Consider the following 15,647-nt stretch of genomic DNA (forward strand, 5'->3'; position numbering starts at 1 on the left):
CTCTTCCATGGACTTCATTCTCTGAAGCTTCTTATTTTTTTAAAAAAGCAAGCGGGTTTGGAATTGTGGGACCATCACCCAGAAGGTCCTGTGGCCTCAAGATTTCCAGGTTAAACTTCAGATAAAAGCTCTCACCTGGGAGAGCGGATGAGGAACTTGGGTGAAAATAGGGATTGTTGGGGAAAGGAGAGTTTAAGGAAAGGGGAAGGGAGGGAGGAGAAGAAAGGAAGGAATAGAGGGGGAAGAAGGGAGGGAGGAGAAGAAAGGAAGGAGGGAGGGAGGATGAGGAAGGGAGAGAAGGGAAAGGGAGAAGAAGGAAAGAAGGAATAGAGGATGAAGAAGGGAGGGGGGAGGAGAAGAAAGGAAGGAATAGAGGGGAAGAAGGGAGGGAGGAGAAGGAAGGAGGAGGGGGAGGGAAGGGAGGGAGGAGGATGAGGGAGAGAAGGAAAGGAGAAGAAGGAAGAAGGAATAGATGAAGAAGGAAGGGAGGAGGAAAGAAAAGAAGGAATAGAGGAGGAAGAAGGAGGGAGGAGAAGGAAGGAAGGAGGAGGAGGAGAGGAAGGGAGAAGGGAAAGGGAGAAGAAGGAAAGAAGGAATAGATGAAGAAGGAAGGGAGGGAGGAAAAGAAAGATGAAGAAGAAGAAGGAGGAGGGAAGGAAGGAAGGAAGGGAAGGAAGGAGAGAAGGAAAGGAGGAGGAAAGAGGGAGGAAGAAGAAGGGAGGGAGGAGGAATGAAGGAGGGAGGGAGGAGGGAGGGAGGATGAGGAAAGGAGGGAGGAAGGAGAAGAAGAAAGAAGGAAGGAATAGAGAAGGGAGGGAGGGAGGAGCAAGGGAGTAAGGAGAGAGGGAGGATAAGGAAGGGAGGGAGGGAGAAGGGAGAGAAGGAAAGAAGGAATGGAGGATGAAGGAGGGAGGAAGGAAAAGGAAGGAAGAAGGGAGGAAGGAATGAAGGCAGGCAGGCAGGGAGGAAACAAGGAAGGAAGGAAGGATGAGGGAAAGAGGAACGGAAGTGAAAAGGAAGGAAGGGAGGGAGGAAGAGAGGATGAGGATGGAAGGAAGGGTTACAAGCCTCGCCTCTTTCCTAAAAGTGAAGAAAAGACCCTAGATGCACCCACCTTCCTTTTTTTTCCTCCTTCCCCTCCCCCTCCTGATAGAGTTAAATCCATGGCAGGAGGACAAATTACCCTCTAGGATCCAAGATCCCATTATTCACGTAGTTTTACACCACCCTGCCAGCAGGCACCAAAGAGACAAAAAAACCCCACCCTCCCACTACAGCATCTCATAAAAGATTACTTAGTCCCTCCACCCTACCCCACAGGAAAGCTATCTGCATTTTTATCGCTTCCGTTTCGCCTCATCCTGTATGCATGCTGCATTATATATTTATAACCGCTGAACGGTGCCAGCCAAGGAGAGTTTGCAAACCGTGTCTGCATGTTCATTAACATTACAAATATTTGACTATTATTCCATGCACCGTAGTAGTTCGGTTCACTGTAGAGAATCCTAATGGATCTTGTGTGCCTTGGAATGTTCCCGGCAGGAGGGGTAGCCTTTTTTTTTTTCCCTCTCTTTTTCTCTTTTTCTGCTTCTCCCTGTTCTCCCCGAGTCAATATATTAATTTCCCAGATTTTGTTTTAAATAGGGAAGCACCCGAGCGTTAAGGACACAAGATACCCGCTTGATTCACCTCCTTCCAACACGATGACGGGGAGAGAAATGGCGCCCTGGGTGTATTTTTCCTTGCAAAATTTACAGAGGAGGAGATCGATGGAGTCCTTGCTTCGAGTTCTCATTAACTCAGCAATCTATGGCCTTGCCCTAGAGAGAGAGACGTGGCCTTTGGTTTAGAAACATTTTTCAAGCAAAGTAACTCAATGGGACGTAGAGTTGCAGGTGGCGCTGAAATGAGAGGGTGACATCCGGGGGCTGGAATTCCCTACTGTTTTATGCACTGTATACATTGGGAGGGTGAGGAGGAAGAGGAAACGAAGGAGAAGGAGAAGTGGAGGGAAGGAGGGGGAAGGAAGGGGGGTGGAGAAGGGGGAGGGGGAGGATGAGGGGATGAGGAGGAGAGAATGGGGAGGGGCAGGGAAAGGCGAGGGGAGCAGGAAAAAGAAGAGGGGGGGGAGGAAGAGGAAAAAAAGAGGACAAAGAGGAGGGTGGGAAGGAAGAGAAAGGAGGAAGGGTGGGAGGAGGAGGAGGAAAGGAGGAGGAGGAAGGAGGAAGGAGGAGGAGGAGGAGGAGGAAGAGAAAGAGGAAGAAGAAGAGGAGAAGGAGAGGGAGTGGGAGAAGGAGAAGGAGAGGGAGAGGGAGAAGGAGAAGGAGAAGGAGAAAGAGAAGGAAGGAAGAAGAAGAAGAAGAAGAAGAAGAAGAAGAAGAAGAAGAAGAAGAAGAAGAAGAAGAAGAAGAAGAAGAAGAAGAAGAAGAAGAAGAAGAAGAAGAAGAAGAAGAAGAAGAAGAAGAAGAAAGAGGTGGAGGAGGAGGAAGGAGAAGGAGAAGAAAGAGGTGGAGGAGGGAGGGGAAGGGAAGAAGAGAAGGAAAGAAGAAGAAGAAGAAGAAGAAGAAGAAGAAGAAGAAGAAGAAGAAGAAGAAGAAGAAGAAGAAGAAGAAGAAGAAGAAAGAAAGAAAGAAAGAAAGAAAGAAAGAAAGAAAGAAAGAAAGAAAGAAAGAAAGAAAGAAAGAGGGGGAGGAGGGAGGGGGAGGAAGAAGAAGGAGAAGGAGAAGGAGAAGGAAGAAGAAGAAGAATTATTCTTTTTTTGCTGGTCTTGCACATTGGGATCACATACGTGCAACTGGTGAACGAAGGCGCAAACCCCACTTTTGCAAACTCCCCTCTGCAGTAATGTCAAAGCAATAAACATCTGCTGAGACTGATTAATGGGCCCTTCCTTTGCTTTGACCATTAATCAAATGCCATTTACTGAGAAACTGCTACCAACTCATAGATTATTTCCATTATATATAATAAAAACAAAACAGGACACAAATCCCCAGCTGTACACAAAGGAGGAGGAGAATGTAAGGGAGCAGGTGGAGGGGAGGGGAATAACGCAAGCTCTCCTAAAAGCCTGACAGCTTCCTTAGTCAGCAGCCCAAACTTTGCAACTGCACCATTTCGCTGATTTGAAAGGCTTTTCATCTTTTAATGATAAATATTTGTCAGGGAAAGTACCGGCATGTCAACGTAAATCATTGTGTCTACAGAATGGGCACCCTCCTCTCTGCCCTTCTTGAGATGTGGGTCATCTCCTTCGGTTGGCTATTTTTGTTGACTTGGCCATTTGGTTGGCCAGGTCCAAATGCCCTGAGTTCAAAGGTACTGATTTAGTGCTCAAACCTAGGCATAGGAATCTTCTCAATGAAAGGTTTGCACCTGGGTAAACCAGAGGAGATTCAACAACCTTCAAGGAGGGTTGTGTCCTCTTGTGACCATGTTGGGACTCTAAGCTGATTCCTCGTTTGACTCCTTCCCCTGGCTCTGCAGTCTCTCTCCTGCATCGCCAAGGCCTAGGAAGGCAACGCCAGGGGGAGAAGACATCAGATGAAGAATCATCTTAGACCCTCTAGGGCAGGGGTGTCAAACTCAAGGTCCGTAGGCCAGATCTGGCCCACAGGGTGCTTAGATCTGGTCCATGGAGCCACCCTGGAAACGGCAAACGACCAGCCTGCGGTGCCTCTGCCAGGAAAAATTAAGCTCTCCTGAGTTCTGTTTTCGTGGGCAGAGGATTGTAGGAGGCTGTTCCAGCCGAAAATGGAGCTCGGGAGCCTGTTTTCGCTGGCAGAATGATCAGACCACTACAGGCGCCCGCCCCCAACACGAGTGACGTCAAGCTAGCCGTGCCCCCCTGCCCCCACCCCCGAGGTCAAACACAAGCCTGATGTGGCCTGCAATGAAATCGAGTTTGACACCCCAGCTCTACAGTCACAAGAGGACGAGGTCTCCCTCGAACGCCTGTTGAACCTTACCTAGTTTCACCTAGGTGCAAAACTTTCCTTGAGAAGATTCCTAGACTGGTGGTTTGACCAATCGATCCATAATTTTGAAGGCTGGGCATTTAGACCTGGTTCTTTGCGCCCGACTGGACGCTTGGTGTTTGAAACGAAAGCCATACATTTCGATCCTTATCTGCGGCCCCAACCTCCTGTCTGCACAACGCAGTTGCGTGGCTGCGGCAGGGGTGGGATTCGACCAGTTCTCCCCGCTTCAACCGAACCAGGAGCTCCGAAGATCATCTGGGAGCTCCGAGATCCGTTGCTGGACCCACCCTGGTTGCACAGCACAGTGGATTTCCTGTGCCTCAGCTGTTGAAGACACAGGGAGGAGTGCAGGAGTAGGTCAGTAGGGAAAGCGTCTGCGTGCAAGCAAAGCGTGCATTTGCCACGCCAAGCCGCGCCCACCAAGACCCGCTCGTCAAACCGGTGGTAAACCACATTCGGATCCCACCGCTGGGCTGCAGGATGCAAAGATGCCAACGGCAATTCTGAGCGAGGGAGGGAGAGAGGGAGCCCCCTGCAGCCATATCTGGGGAGGATTTAAAGACATTAAATGATCTTTTCTACCCCTGAAAGTGTTTTTTTGTTTTGTTTTGTTTTGTTTTGTTTTCAGTAGAGAAAGCAACAGAACAGCAAAAGGAGCAGAAGAATTCCGTGCAAAACCTGGGTTGTACCGAGAAGTGACATCTGTCAATACAATCTGGCATGAAGCTTGCCATTCGCTGGGAAACAGTTCTAACGTCTTTTACGGATCTCATGTCTCCTTTTGTTTCTCTTCCTTTCTTTCTTATTACTGATAAAAAAAACAAAAAAAAAACCATCGTTCTCCTATATCCTAGGAGCAAGGCATGTACGAACAAGCCGACCTTCAAGGCTTATCTGCATTGATTATATTTCACAAAGATAGATAGATTCTCGAAGTACGTGCCCAAACATGTATTCGTTAAGGCGGGAAAAGTTTGTCAAAACAAGGCGATCCTTTCTGCAACTTTTAATATTTTGAAGCTGGCGTACCAAAAGACACATATGGGCAATCCTCAGCTTACAACTCACTTACGGCCATTTTTCACACTCGCGACGATGGCAGCATCCCCCTGGGTCACGTGGTTTGCCTTTGGATGCTTGACAACGGACTCACACTCACACCTCCCTGGGGTGAAGGTCTTGGGATCCCCTTGTGAGACCTTGTGAAAAGCGAAGTCAACGGGGAAGCCGGATTCCCTTCACAAGCATCTTATCCACTTAACGACCACAGTGATTCATTTAACAACAGGGATGATAAAGGGCATAACATTGGGGCAAGGCTCACTTAACAAATGTCTCACTTAACAACTTACCTTTTGGGGTCAGTTGTGGTCGTGAATTGAGTGCTACCTGTGTTAAAAATGCTTCTTTGTCCATTTGTAGAAATATATATATATATATATATAACAGGTCTGCTTTTTATTTGTATTCCTTTCTTTCAAAATCTCAAGCAGGTGAGGACCTAAGATGAACTGATTTTAAGAGTGGGGGAAGAAAGAAAGAAAGAAAGAAAGAAAGAAGGAAGGAAGGAAGGAAGGAAGGAAGGAAGGAAGGAAGGAAGGAAGGAAGGAAGGAAGGAAGGAAGAAAGAAAGAAAGAAAGAAAGAAAGAAAGAAAGAAAGAAAGAAAGAAAGAAAGAAAGAAAGAAAGAAAACAGCGGGAGGGAGGGAAGGAAGGAAGGGAGAGAGAGAGGAAGGAAGGAAGGAAGGAAGGAAGGAAGGAAGAGAAAGAGGAGAGGGAGGGAAGGGAGGGAGGGAGGAAGAGAGAGAGGAGAATGAGGGAGGGGAGGGAGGGAGGAAGGAAGGGGAGAGAGAGAAAGGAAGGAAGGAGAGGGAGGGAAGGAAGAGAGGAGAGGGAGGGAAGGAAGGAGGAAGGAAGGAAGGAAGGAAGGAAGGAAGGAAGGAAAGAAAGAAAGAAAGAAAGAAAGAAAGAAAGAAAGAAAGAAAGAAAGAAAGAAAGAAAGAAAGAAAGAAAGAAAGAACCCTGTATAAGAACTCTCTTTACCTATTGAACATCTGAAACAGGTTTGCTATTTGAGATTTCTTCCATGTCTTTTTCACGTGTTGCATTTGTGCATTATTTCATTTCATTTTTTCAAAAAAGTGATATTTCTGCCCATGGTGAGAAACAAAGCTAAGGACCCATTCAAAAGACAGGCTTTTGCCCTGTAGAGAATCAGATATGGGGGGGAAACCATGCCCTATTTTGATTTATAAATTCACGTTACTCAAAATGGAATATATTATGCCCCTCTTAACAAAGCAGGCTCATCCATCTGACCAAAAGACAAGAGAAATTTTATACATAAAGCGCCCCCTGGCTCTTTAGAGACATTACTAATGGGCTGAAAACAAATCGGTAGAGGAAGTAAGAAAACTTGCATGTGTTCGATGCCAGAGCTACAATGACATTTATTGCCCTCCATGTATAAGTTCAAGAGTCAAATAAATTAACCCTGATCAAGTTAAAAGCCTCAGGAGTGATGCTGGCTTACTCCCACTTTTTTTTGTGCAGCCAATTTAAAGACTTTGGACAAATCTAAATAATTAGAGCGAGATTTTCCTGGTCAAAATTGAGTGTAACACGGTCACTATGGTGTCACTAGTTTTTATTGATGGTGTCTCAAAGGTGCTTTTTTTTTTCACTTCCTTTGTCTTTATCTGAAGAATTTATTTGCTTCTCGTCCATCCAAGAAGCTTCATGGGTTCCCGCAGGTTCTGAAACTTCTTGGAGGAGAAACCTCTTCTCAAATAAAAATGAAAGAAGTCCAGTTGCCTCTTGAAGACGCACCTTTGGGTCAACCATGACCTGGATGACTGAGAATCTCCATAGACCAGGGGTCCCCAAACTTGGCAACTTGAAGATTTGTGGACTTCAACTCCCAGAATTCTTCCTCCAGTCATGTTAGCTCAGGAATTCTGAGAGTTGGAAGTCCACAAGTCTTAAAGTTGCTAAGTTTGCTGGCTGGGGAATTCTGGGAGTTGAAGTCCGCCAGTCTTAAAGCTGCCAAGTTTGGAGACCTCTGCCCTATAGACATACTGACAGTCTCCTAACCCGAGAGCCGCTAATCGTGACTAAGTTAGGCACGTTTTCACTAACAAATAAGGAAGGCATAATTGAAGATCAAGAAAAGGAGAGGCTTACACTAGATACAAAACTGAAAAGACCAAAGACAGAAGGGCGAATTAAAAGTGCCATCATAAAAGAAAAGAGGCAACATTTTAATAGACATTCTAATGAGGGACCTCATCTTCAAAATTACCAAGGAAACACAAGCAAATTCTTCAATGAAGCCATTAAAACGAGGTCACAGCCATTAAAGGAGGCCGACTTAATCAAGTACAGCTTTTTTTACTATTATTATTAGGAGGCCTCTGTTTCATGAAGATGAATGGCACACGGCGTTCATCAAGTAGCTATCGAGTTACTCGGCTGTCTTCTGATGGCTTTTGATAAGTTGGGTTTCTACAAGGTTTGGTTGCGGGGCTTCAATGAAAACCATTCCGTTTTGGGATTTTGGAAGCGGGAAAATGTACCATGAGAGGATGTTGTTACAAAAAATAATTTAGACTATGCAGAGACGGATAGACTAACAATGAAATTAAGTGACAAAGAAGAGTTGATATATTATAATGTCTGGGATGCCTGGTATGAATGGTTTAAGAATAAAAAGAAATCAAAATGACAATTAGATAAAGAATAAGAAACTATGTAAATCCGTATATCAATATTCATATCTATCTATCTTTATTTATATATTAAGTTGAAATTGTATAATGAAAGTAATGTGTATATAGAAAGGTGATAAGGAAATGTAAAAGATGTCTTGACATTGATATAATGATGTATAAAGTTTGATGTTTTAAAATTTTGAAAACTAAATAAAATTAAATAATTGGGGGAAAAAAGAAAAGAAAACCATTCCACTGGATTTTTGACCTTTGGAAGGTCAAAAAACTACTCTGGAGGACAAAGATCATCAGTAGTATAGGTAGTCCTTGACCTACAACCACAACTGAGCCCGAAATTTGATGTTGCTAAGCGAGTCAGTTGTTAAGTGAGTCTTGGTTCATTCTACACCCTTGCTTGCCACGGCTGTTCAATGAATCCCTGATGTTGTTAAGTTGGTAACCTGGTTGTTAAGCGAATCTGGCTTCCCCATTGACTTCTGCTTGTCAAAAGGTTGCAAAAGGGGATCATGTGACCCTGGGACGCTGCAACAGTCATAAGTACATGGCAGTTGCCAAGCATCTTATTTTTTTAATTAAATTTTTATTAAACATTACGTTTATTATTAAAAAACATTGAACGTGATGGAGTCGTTTTGACATAACTTTTGGTCATCGTTCTACTGAAATATAATAGAATATAGATCTTATATACATTTGTACACACACACACACACACACACACACACACGCAAAACCTATATGCATTTATTCATCCTTACTAGCATCTTCCAACATTCTTGGTATTTTTTAAGTCTCCTGATCACAGATGTCCTCTTAACAACTCTTTTCAATCTTAAACCCTTCCTTTCTGTCCCCACCAACTGTAAAATTTATTCCAAATTATATAATATTCTGATTCATCCTTATTTTTCATCTCTAGTGTTAGCCTATCCCAAGCACCTGAATTTTGATCACACGACCATGGAAATGATGCAACGGTCGTACATGTGAAAAACAGTCGTAAGTCACTTTTTAAGTGCTGTTCGAACAGACACCAAATGAGCTCTTGTAAGTTGGGGATTGCCATTATTTGTAAGGGCCCAAAGATAGTTCCTGCTCCCCCACTGCAGGGCCCAAATTTATATCTCACTTTTTGGCGATGCGTTTCAAAAGAAAGTTAACACAGCACAAGCTTTCTGATTAATAGCTACAACAGTTAATTAATAGCTACAACTTCTAGTTTCTATAAATCTGGAATTCAGGGCAGACATGGAGCTGAACATTTTGGCATAACATTCAAACGAAAACAGTAGGCCAACCACATGGATTGGATTATATCTTGGCTGCTTTGGTTCACCCCAACAATGACCAATCCGCCAATGACATTTGATTCTGTCGGTCAATTTCTAAAGGACTTCTAATGCTTACCTGAGTGTAAACTGATCCACTAGAGAGCCGCTGGTGAGAGAGATGTGAAACATGACCAGATCTCCTTCTTTGACTGGGCCAAGTGGCAAACAGAGGACAAGGTTATTGTCAAGCTTCAGGGATGACTTCTTGAGCTTGTCTGGAGTCGGATAAAGAATGACACTGCCAACTCTTTCCAGAGAGGCCATGGGCCCTTGGGCCTCATCCTGGCCCCCTGGACGAAGAAAGCTCTCCAGATCTGGATCTCCTGAAGGACAATCTTCTTCCACTGCTGCGTACATCCAATAGAAAAGATCCACAGTGATCCCTTCCCAAGAGTCCTCCATTTCTTGGTACTCTGAAGACAAGGGTGTCAATGGAGTAGACAGCTCTGCGTTGAACCAAGCCGGTGGGAACTCCAGTTCTGCAACACATAACCCCAGATGACCTTTCAACCAACAGTTGCCAACAACTACGCGGTCCTCCCGGGAAGCCACCAACTGTACACAAGGTAGGATCTCAGCCGGATCGTGGTCTTCCCAATCTTTGCCCGCCACGTAAAACAAAACCTGGACTTTGGGCCGGTTGGAATACACCGAGCTGTCCAGGACACGGGATTGTAACTTCCAATGAAAAGTGAACTGGTCAGGGAAACTGAACAGAGGCGAGGTCAGCCACAGGCTCGGAAGCATAATCTGTTCCACAGCGAAAGGGCCGTAAGTAGCATTTAAGACAGGCAAGCGGGTGGTTTTGTACACCAGGAAAGGTTCCGTGCGGGATTGCAAGCTGGCGTTCCTCACGATCTCTTGGTTGGTCTCTTTGAGGAAAAAGGAAGCCTCGGTGTTGGAGAGGTGGTAATTCACCGGGAGATAGACCGGTGAGCTGGCAAATCTTTGCAGGCTGTCGACAGTCCCACCTCGGCTCTCCACCACTGCAAGTAAAAAGGGAGAGGAGAGAGAAAGGTAACTAAGGAAGTAACTAAGGAGTAGCTTTTGCCTTTTTTCTTCAGACTGTGCCCCACTCAAAAAGAAGACAACTGATAAACTAAGCCAAAAGTGGACTGGCGCTTGGTGGGACCTATGGTCCAAATGTGGCCTCCAATCGATTAGTTGCTACCATTTGAACCAGAACAATATCCAAGAAGCTGGATGTTATTCTGGAAGGGAACTTGGAGGTCTTCTAGGCCAACCCTTGCTCAAGCAGGAGACCCTTTACCATTTCAGACAAATGGTTGGCCAAACAAGTGTTGGAGCAACCACGACTTCTGGAGGCATGTCGTTCCACTGATTAATTGTTCTCACTGTTAGGAATTTTTTCCTTATTTCCAGGTTGCTTCTCCCCTTGATTAGTTTCCATCCATTGCTTCTTGCCCTGGTGCTTTCAAAAATAAGTCAACCCTCTCTTCTTTGGGGCAGCCCCCTAGACATTGTAACACTGGTATTGTTCTGACCCAAGACTTGTTCAAATCAAACAAACACAAAGTATGCATAAAAGCAAACCTTTTTAATGCGGCGCTATGAATTCCATGCATTTACAGCCAAGAGTCATTCAAAACTAATTGTTCCCAGATAAGAGCAAGCCCTTTCAAGGTTGCAAAAGGCTGCCAAGAATGAAAGATTAATTGCAGATAAATATCCAAAGCCAGAAGTTTCAAAAAACAAACCGGAGTAACCCGGGCTTCAATGAGGACTCTGAGCAAAAAGAACTTCTTTACTTCCTGCAAAGAAGCCAACCCTGAAGGCTGGCTTTTATCCCTTATGGGAGAAGGCAACACCTTCCAGCCTTACACCCGAGTCACCTGTGCTGCTTCAGCTGCTCTTTTCTTCAAGCATCCTTGCACACATACGCACTGAGCACAGGCTCCCCAGGGTCCTCTTTGTCACTGCTGCCAGACTCCACAACCTCTGAAGGCAGCACCCCACTCTCCAATAGTCCTGGCCCCATCCCTGCATCACACGCAGGGCCCTCATCCAAGTCCTCACTGCCATCCGTACCTGCTGCCGGCAAACCACAACAGGTATCATGCCAGTCCTAATCCTTCTTTTCATTAAATTAGACCTTCAAAATGTCTTGCACCACCATCCAAAGAGCCTGCGTCCCCCCTCAACAAAAAACAGGTATGTAAAAGTACCTTTAACAAATATCCATCCATCATGGACAGCCTATCAGTCACTATGACAATTGTCAGCTTCTCAAATCAGTCAGGATACCAGTTAATTTGGGCGAATCTCTAACCCCAAGACACTTTTCCCAGGGAAACTAACATTGGATGGAAAAATAGAGATCTAAGACTTCTTAACTTCCCAAAATAAGAAGGAAAAAACCCACAGGTGCTGGTGGCAGCTAATATAAGAAAGAGAGATTTAGAAGTTGAAGGCCAAACAGGGTGGAGAAAAAAGTCAACTTTTCCAAAATGGCTGCCTTTCCATTGTATGCAAACTACAATTGCACTATTTTCACACTCACTCCAATATCATTTTGACTGAGCTCCAACTTCATTCTTTTTTTTAATGCTATTATTATTGTGCATTGCACAGTCTGCCAGTTGTTCAGAACTGGATTTGGCCTTTTTGTCTACCCATTGAGTCCTTTCCAAGGACCTGTGATAGGCAGGTATGGATTTTTGACGGTCTTACTATTAATACGATTATTTTTGAGGATTAATTGGCCTGTTTATTTTCAGTCACCCACCTCAAAGCTACTTCTCCTTTCTAGATATTGCTCCTGTCTACTCATCCCATCCCATCCTCAGTATTCCTCTTTCTGCACTTCTTAATGAAACACTTTCTGATGTCTAAAAAGTCCTCTGGAATGAACTAATGAGGATGTCCAGGATGGTGAGGAGAAAAGAAATTTATTTTTCAATGCAATTCGTAGACTCTTTGGAACAAAGTCCTTTTGTTACAGGTCGTAAGGTCTCTCAACTGCAGAGCAAAACCAAGGAAGTGATAGTCCCATGGACTGTCTTTAATGAGTTATTGAGTTATATATCTCACTGAGATATATAGCCTTTCTGAAGTTCTTGAATCTCTTTTTCCTAGAACGTTAGCAAGATAAACAGTGTGCCTGACAAGCCTTTGTAACAGGATCTCCAAGTTGCTAATTGTTTGTGTTAAAAGAGAGGTTCCCTTTTCTTTCCCAAGCTCACAAGTTGGTTCTAATTTTGGGGTGGCAAACAGAAGGAATTCTCCAAAGGTCCAAGAATACATAGGCTTTTCAAGCAGTATTCCTATGGATTTTGACAGTGTCTCCACTGAGTTTCTAAAATCAAACTTACTTCCCAACGGAACAGAACACTAAAGCTTAAATTAAGTTTCTTCGCATCCATTCAAGCACTTCTGGTGAGTTTTTTTTTTTAAAAAAATAATTTCCAACGTCTGAAAAGATGCGACCCATCTCAGAGATGCAATCCAAAGATTTGATTTAGATATTGACTGGTTTCTCACATTGGTTCAAATCATTAAATGAAGTTTGCCAGACAAAACTTTAGAAAACCCGAATAGTCATCCTCAGATTTTATAGAGCTCATGAACAGCTGACAGAGACAGTACCTCTCTGGGAAAGAATGACTTAATATATATATATTATTTTACATTAAAATTAGTAGTAGCTCCTAGGTCTGCTCATCACAGCTTTGTCTTTTTATTGTATTGTCCATCTTTATATTATTTCTTTCCTCTAGAGCAAGGGTCTTCAAACTTGACAGCTTTAAGACCTGTGGACTTCAACTCCCAGAATTCCTGAGCTAACATGACTAGAGGAGGAATTCTGGGAGTTGAAGTCCACAAGTCTTAAACTTGCCAAATCTGAAGACCCTTGACTCTAGAGCAGAGGTAGGGAACGATGACCCCTTTATGACTTGTGGACTTCAATTCCCAGAATTCCTGAGCCATAACTGGCTCAGGAATTCTGGGAGTTGGAGATCACACGTCATAAAGGGACCATCATTCCCCAGCCCTGGGAATTCCTTTTTGATGTTATCCTGACAACAATAACCTTGGTCGTTGTTGTGGTTAGGGGCCTCAATGTCTCCAACACTAGGGGGAGACCCAACCCCAGGATTCTCTTCTCCAATAAACCCTCATTTGAATGAGCCATTTAGTGAGATGGCATCTCTGTTCCTAAATGTCTATTAAACCCGCATCAATTAACATCCCTGTCACCATGACATAATACATAATGACACACTTCGCATTGCTGCTACCAGGGTTTAATTACTCCAAGAATGCAGACGGTGACATTTGGGGCCCAATGTCTTGACATGCCATAAAGGGGCACGAATGACATCGATTGATATGAATAGCATAAAGCATCCAGACAGACTTCGTCGGTTAAATGATGGCAATTTTCCAATGGAAGACTTGTCCTTTGTATACCAAGTCCCTTAAGCCGACATCCAGCAACTAAGAGTTCTCTGTATTTTGGAATGGGGGGAAAATAGCACATCGCAAATTCAGGCATAGAAATCATATTAACAATTCATTGCTATTTATAGAGGATGTTGGTAAGACGCGACACTCTGAACTGTTGAATCTCAAACCCAAGCAGATTTCATCAACTCAAGCCAAACTGCTTCCTGGGGAAAACTTTAAACAAGGAATGAAACAAGGGAAAGGAACAAAGAAGGATATTCAGATTAACAGAGTTGGAAAGGACCTTGTAGGTCATCTAGTCCAACCCCCTGCCCAAGCAGGAGACCCTACACTATTTCTGACAGATGGCAGTCTAGTCTCTTCTTGAAAGCCTCCAGTGATGGAGCTCCCACAACTTCTGAAGGCAACTTCTGTTCTATCAATTGATTGTTCTCAATGTTAGAAAATTCCTCCTTATTGCCAGGTTGAATCTCTCCTTGATCTGTTTCCATCCATTATTCCTTGTCTGGCCTTCAGGTGCTTTGGAAAATAGCTTGACCCCCTTCTCTCTGTGGCAGCCCCTGAAATATTGGAACATGATGAAAACAAGAACTCCAACAAGCACGTAAATACTTGTGAACGACTAAATAACTGGATTCTATTAGCCAGGAAAAAAGGTTCACTAAAACATCGGATGAAACTCTTAATCTGTTATGGGGTGATTCCATCCCTAGAACAAAGCTTACAGCTAGGCACACTCTGGGTGTGATGGCTCAACAAGAACACTTCCAACTTTGGGTTTCAACAATGCCTGTAAATCCGTTGCAGAAGCCTGCTCCTCATTGTCTCCACTCACAAGTTTTCTTGTTCAGCGATGAATTTGGGAGGATAAAATAATTTCTTTTTTTCCCAAGTCATGGCTGTTCTTAAGCTACTGAGGGACAGAAATCTATCTGCAGATGGATTGCACTTGGAAGCACACAGAAAGAGAGAAAGAGACAAACACACACACTACCAATGGCTTAACAGAGCTGTCACACTTTCTGCTGGGTCAGCAAAACCCAGCTAAGCTTCCTAAATACCCATTCAGCGTATAAACAAATCTCTTCCTAAATCCACCTAAAGAGAAAATGTCACCATTGTCACCATCTCATTTAGCAATTGGCTCCATCCTGGTAATTGTTATGTTAATGAGTTCCTTGAGGCAGTCCCACACTACATGGGAAATGCCGGTGAATTAGGGAGGGAAAAAAATTAAAATTTTCACCTTGACAACTCTTGATGCCTTGATTGGGGCATCAGCCAAATACCTGGCAGCAGTGGCTAGAGAAAGAAGAAATAGTTCTAATCCTGATTTCCTTTGCCAATCTCTCTCTCTTCCCTCTCTCTTCTCTCTCCTCTCTATCTCTCCCTCTCTCCTCTCTATCTCTCGCTCCCTCCCTCCCACTCCTCCCCCCCCTCCCAGTTTGACCTAATGGTTAAGGCACCAGGCTAAAAAGCAGGAGAAAATGAGTTCTAGTCTCACCTTAGGCCTGAAAGCCAGCTGGGGAGCTTTGGACCCATCACCAGGAGATTATGAGTTCTAGTTCCGCTTTGGTTTGATCACCAGGAGACAATGAATTCTAGTTCCACCTTACAAATAAAAGCCAGCTGGGTGAGTTTGGGTCAATCACCAGGAAACAGTGAGTTTTACTTCCACCTTAGGGCAGAAAGCTGGCTGGGTGACTTTGGGCCAGTCTATCTCTCTCTCAGCCCAACCTACCTCACAGGTGTGTTGTTGTTGGGAAAACAGGAAGAGGAAGGTATTGTTGAAGATGTTTGCCACCTTGAATTATTTGTAAAAATAATAAAGGTGGGATACAAAAATGTAAATATTAACAGTCCCCAATATATTGTTGTTTTTGTTGTTGTTATTGTTATTGTTATTGTTTAACCTTTGGTGAGGTTCGCAGCCTTTGGGGCTGGCTGATAGCTCAACAACTCGAGTCCTAACCAAGAACCTAGGAACTGTTCAGATAGCGTCGGAGGATATAAGCTGTTCCAAATACAGTGGTTTTTTTTGTAGAATCAGAGTATTCAAATCTGATAAATTCAGAATTTCCAAATTGCGAGGCAGCCCTTTAGGTATTGCTCCAAGGGCTCCAATTACAATTGGGATAACACACAGTTTCTTTTTCCAAAGTCGCTCAACTTCAA

At 43.9% G+C, this 15,647-nt stretch overlaps 1 protein-coding gene across 1 annotated transcript in view; it reads right to left on the bottom strand.

The window, feature by feature from the left end:
* LOC113446513 (transmembrane protein 132B) overlaps positions 1-15,647 on the bottom strand; it is a 209,520-nt gene that overhangs the window by 137,755 nt on the left and 56,118 nt on the right. The window contains exon 2 of the mRNA XM_087913473.1: positions 9,121-10,030. Within this exon, the coding sequence (XP_087769599.1) occupies positions 9,121-10,030 (910 nt within the window). The remainder of the gene's footprint in view (positions 1-9,120; positions 10,031-15,647) is intronic.

This window comes from Pseudonaja textilis, chromosome 15, assembly GCF_049901715.1.
Source record: "Pseudonaja textilis isolate UNSWEBS1 chromosome 15, rPseTex1.2, whole genome shotgun sequence".
NCBI lineage: Eukaryota > Metazoa > Chordata > Lepidosauria > Squamata > Elapidae > Pseudonaja > Pseudonaja textilis.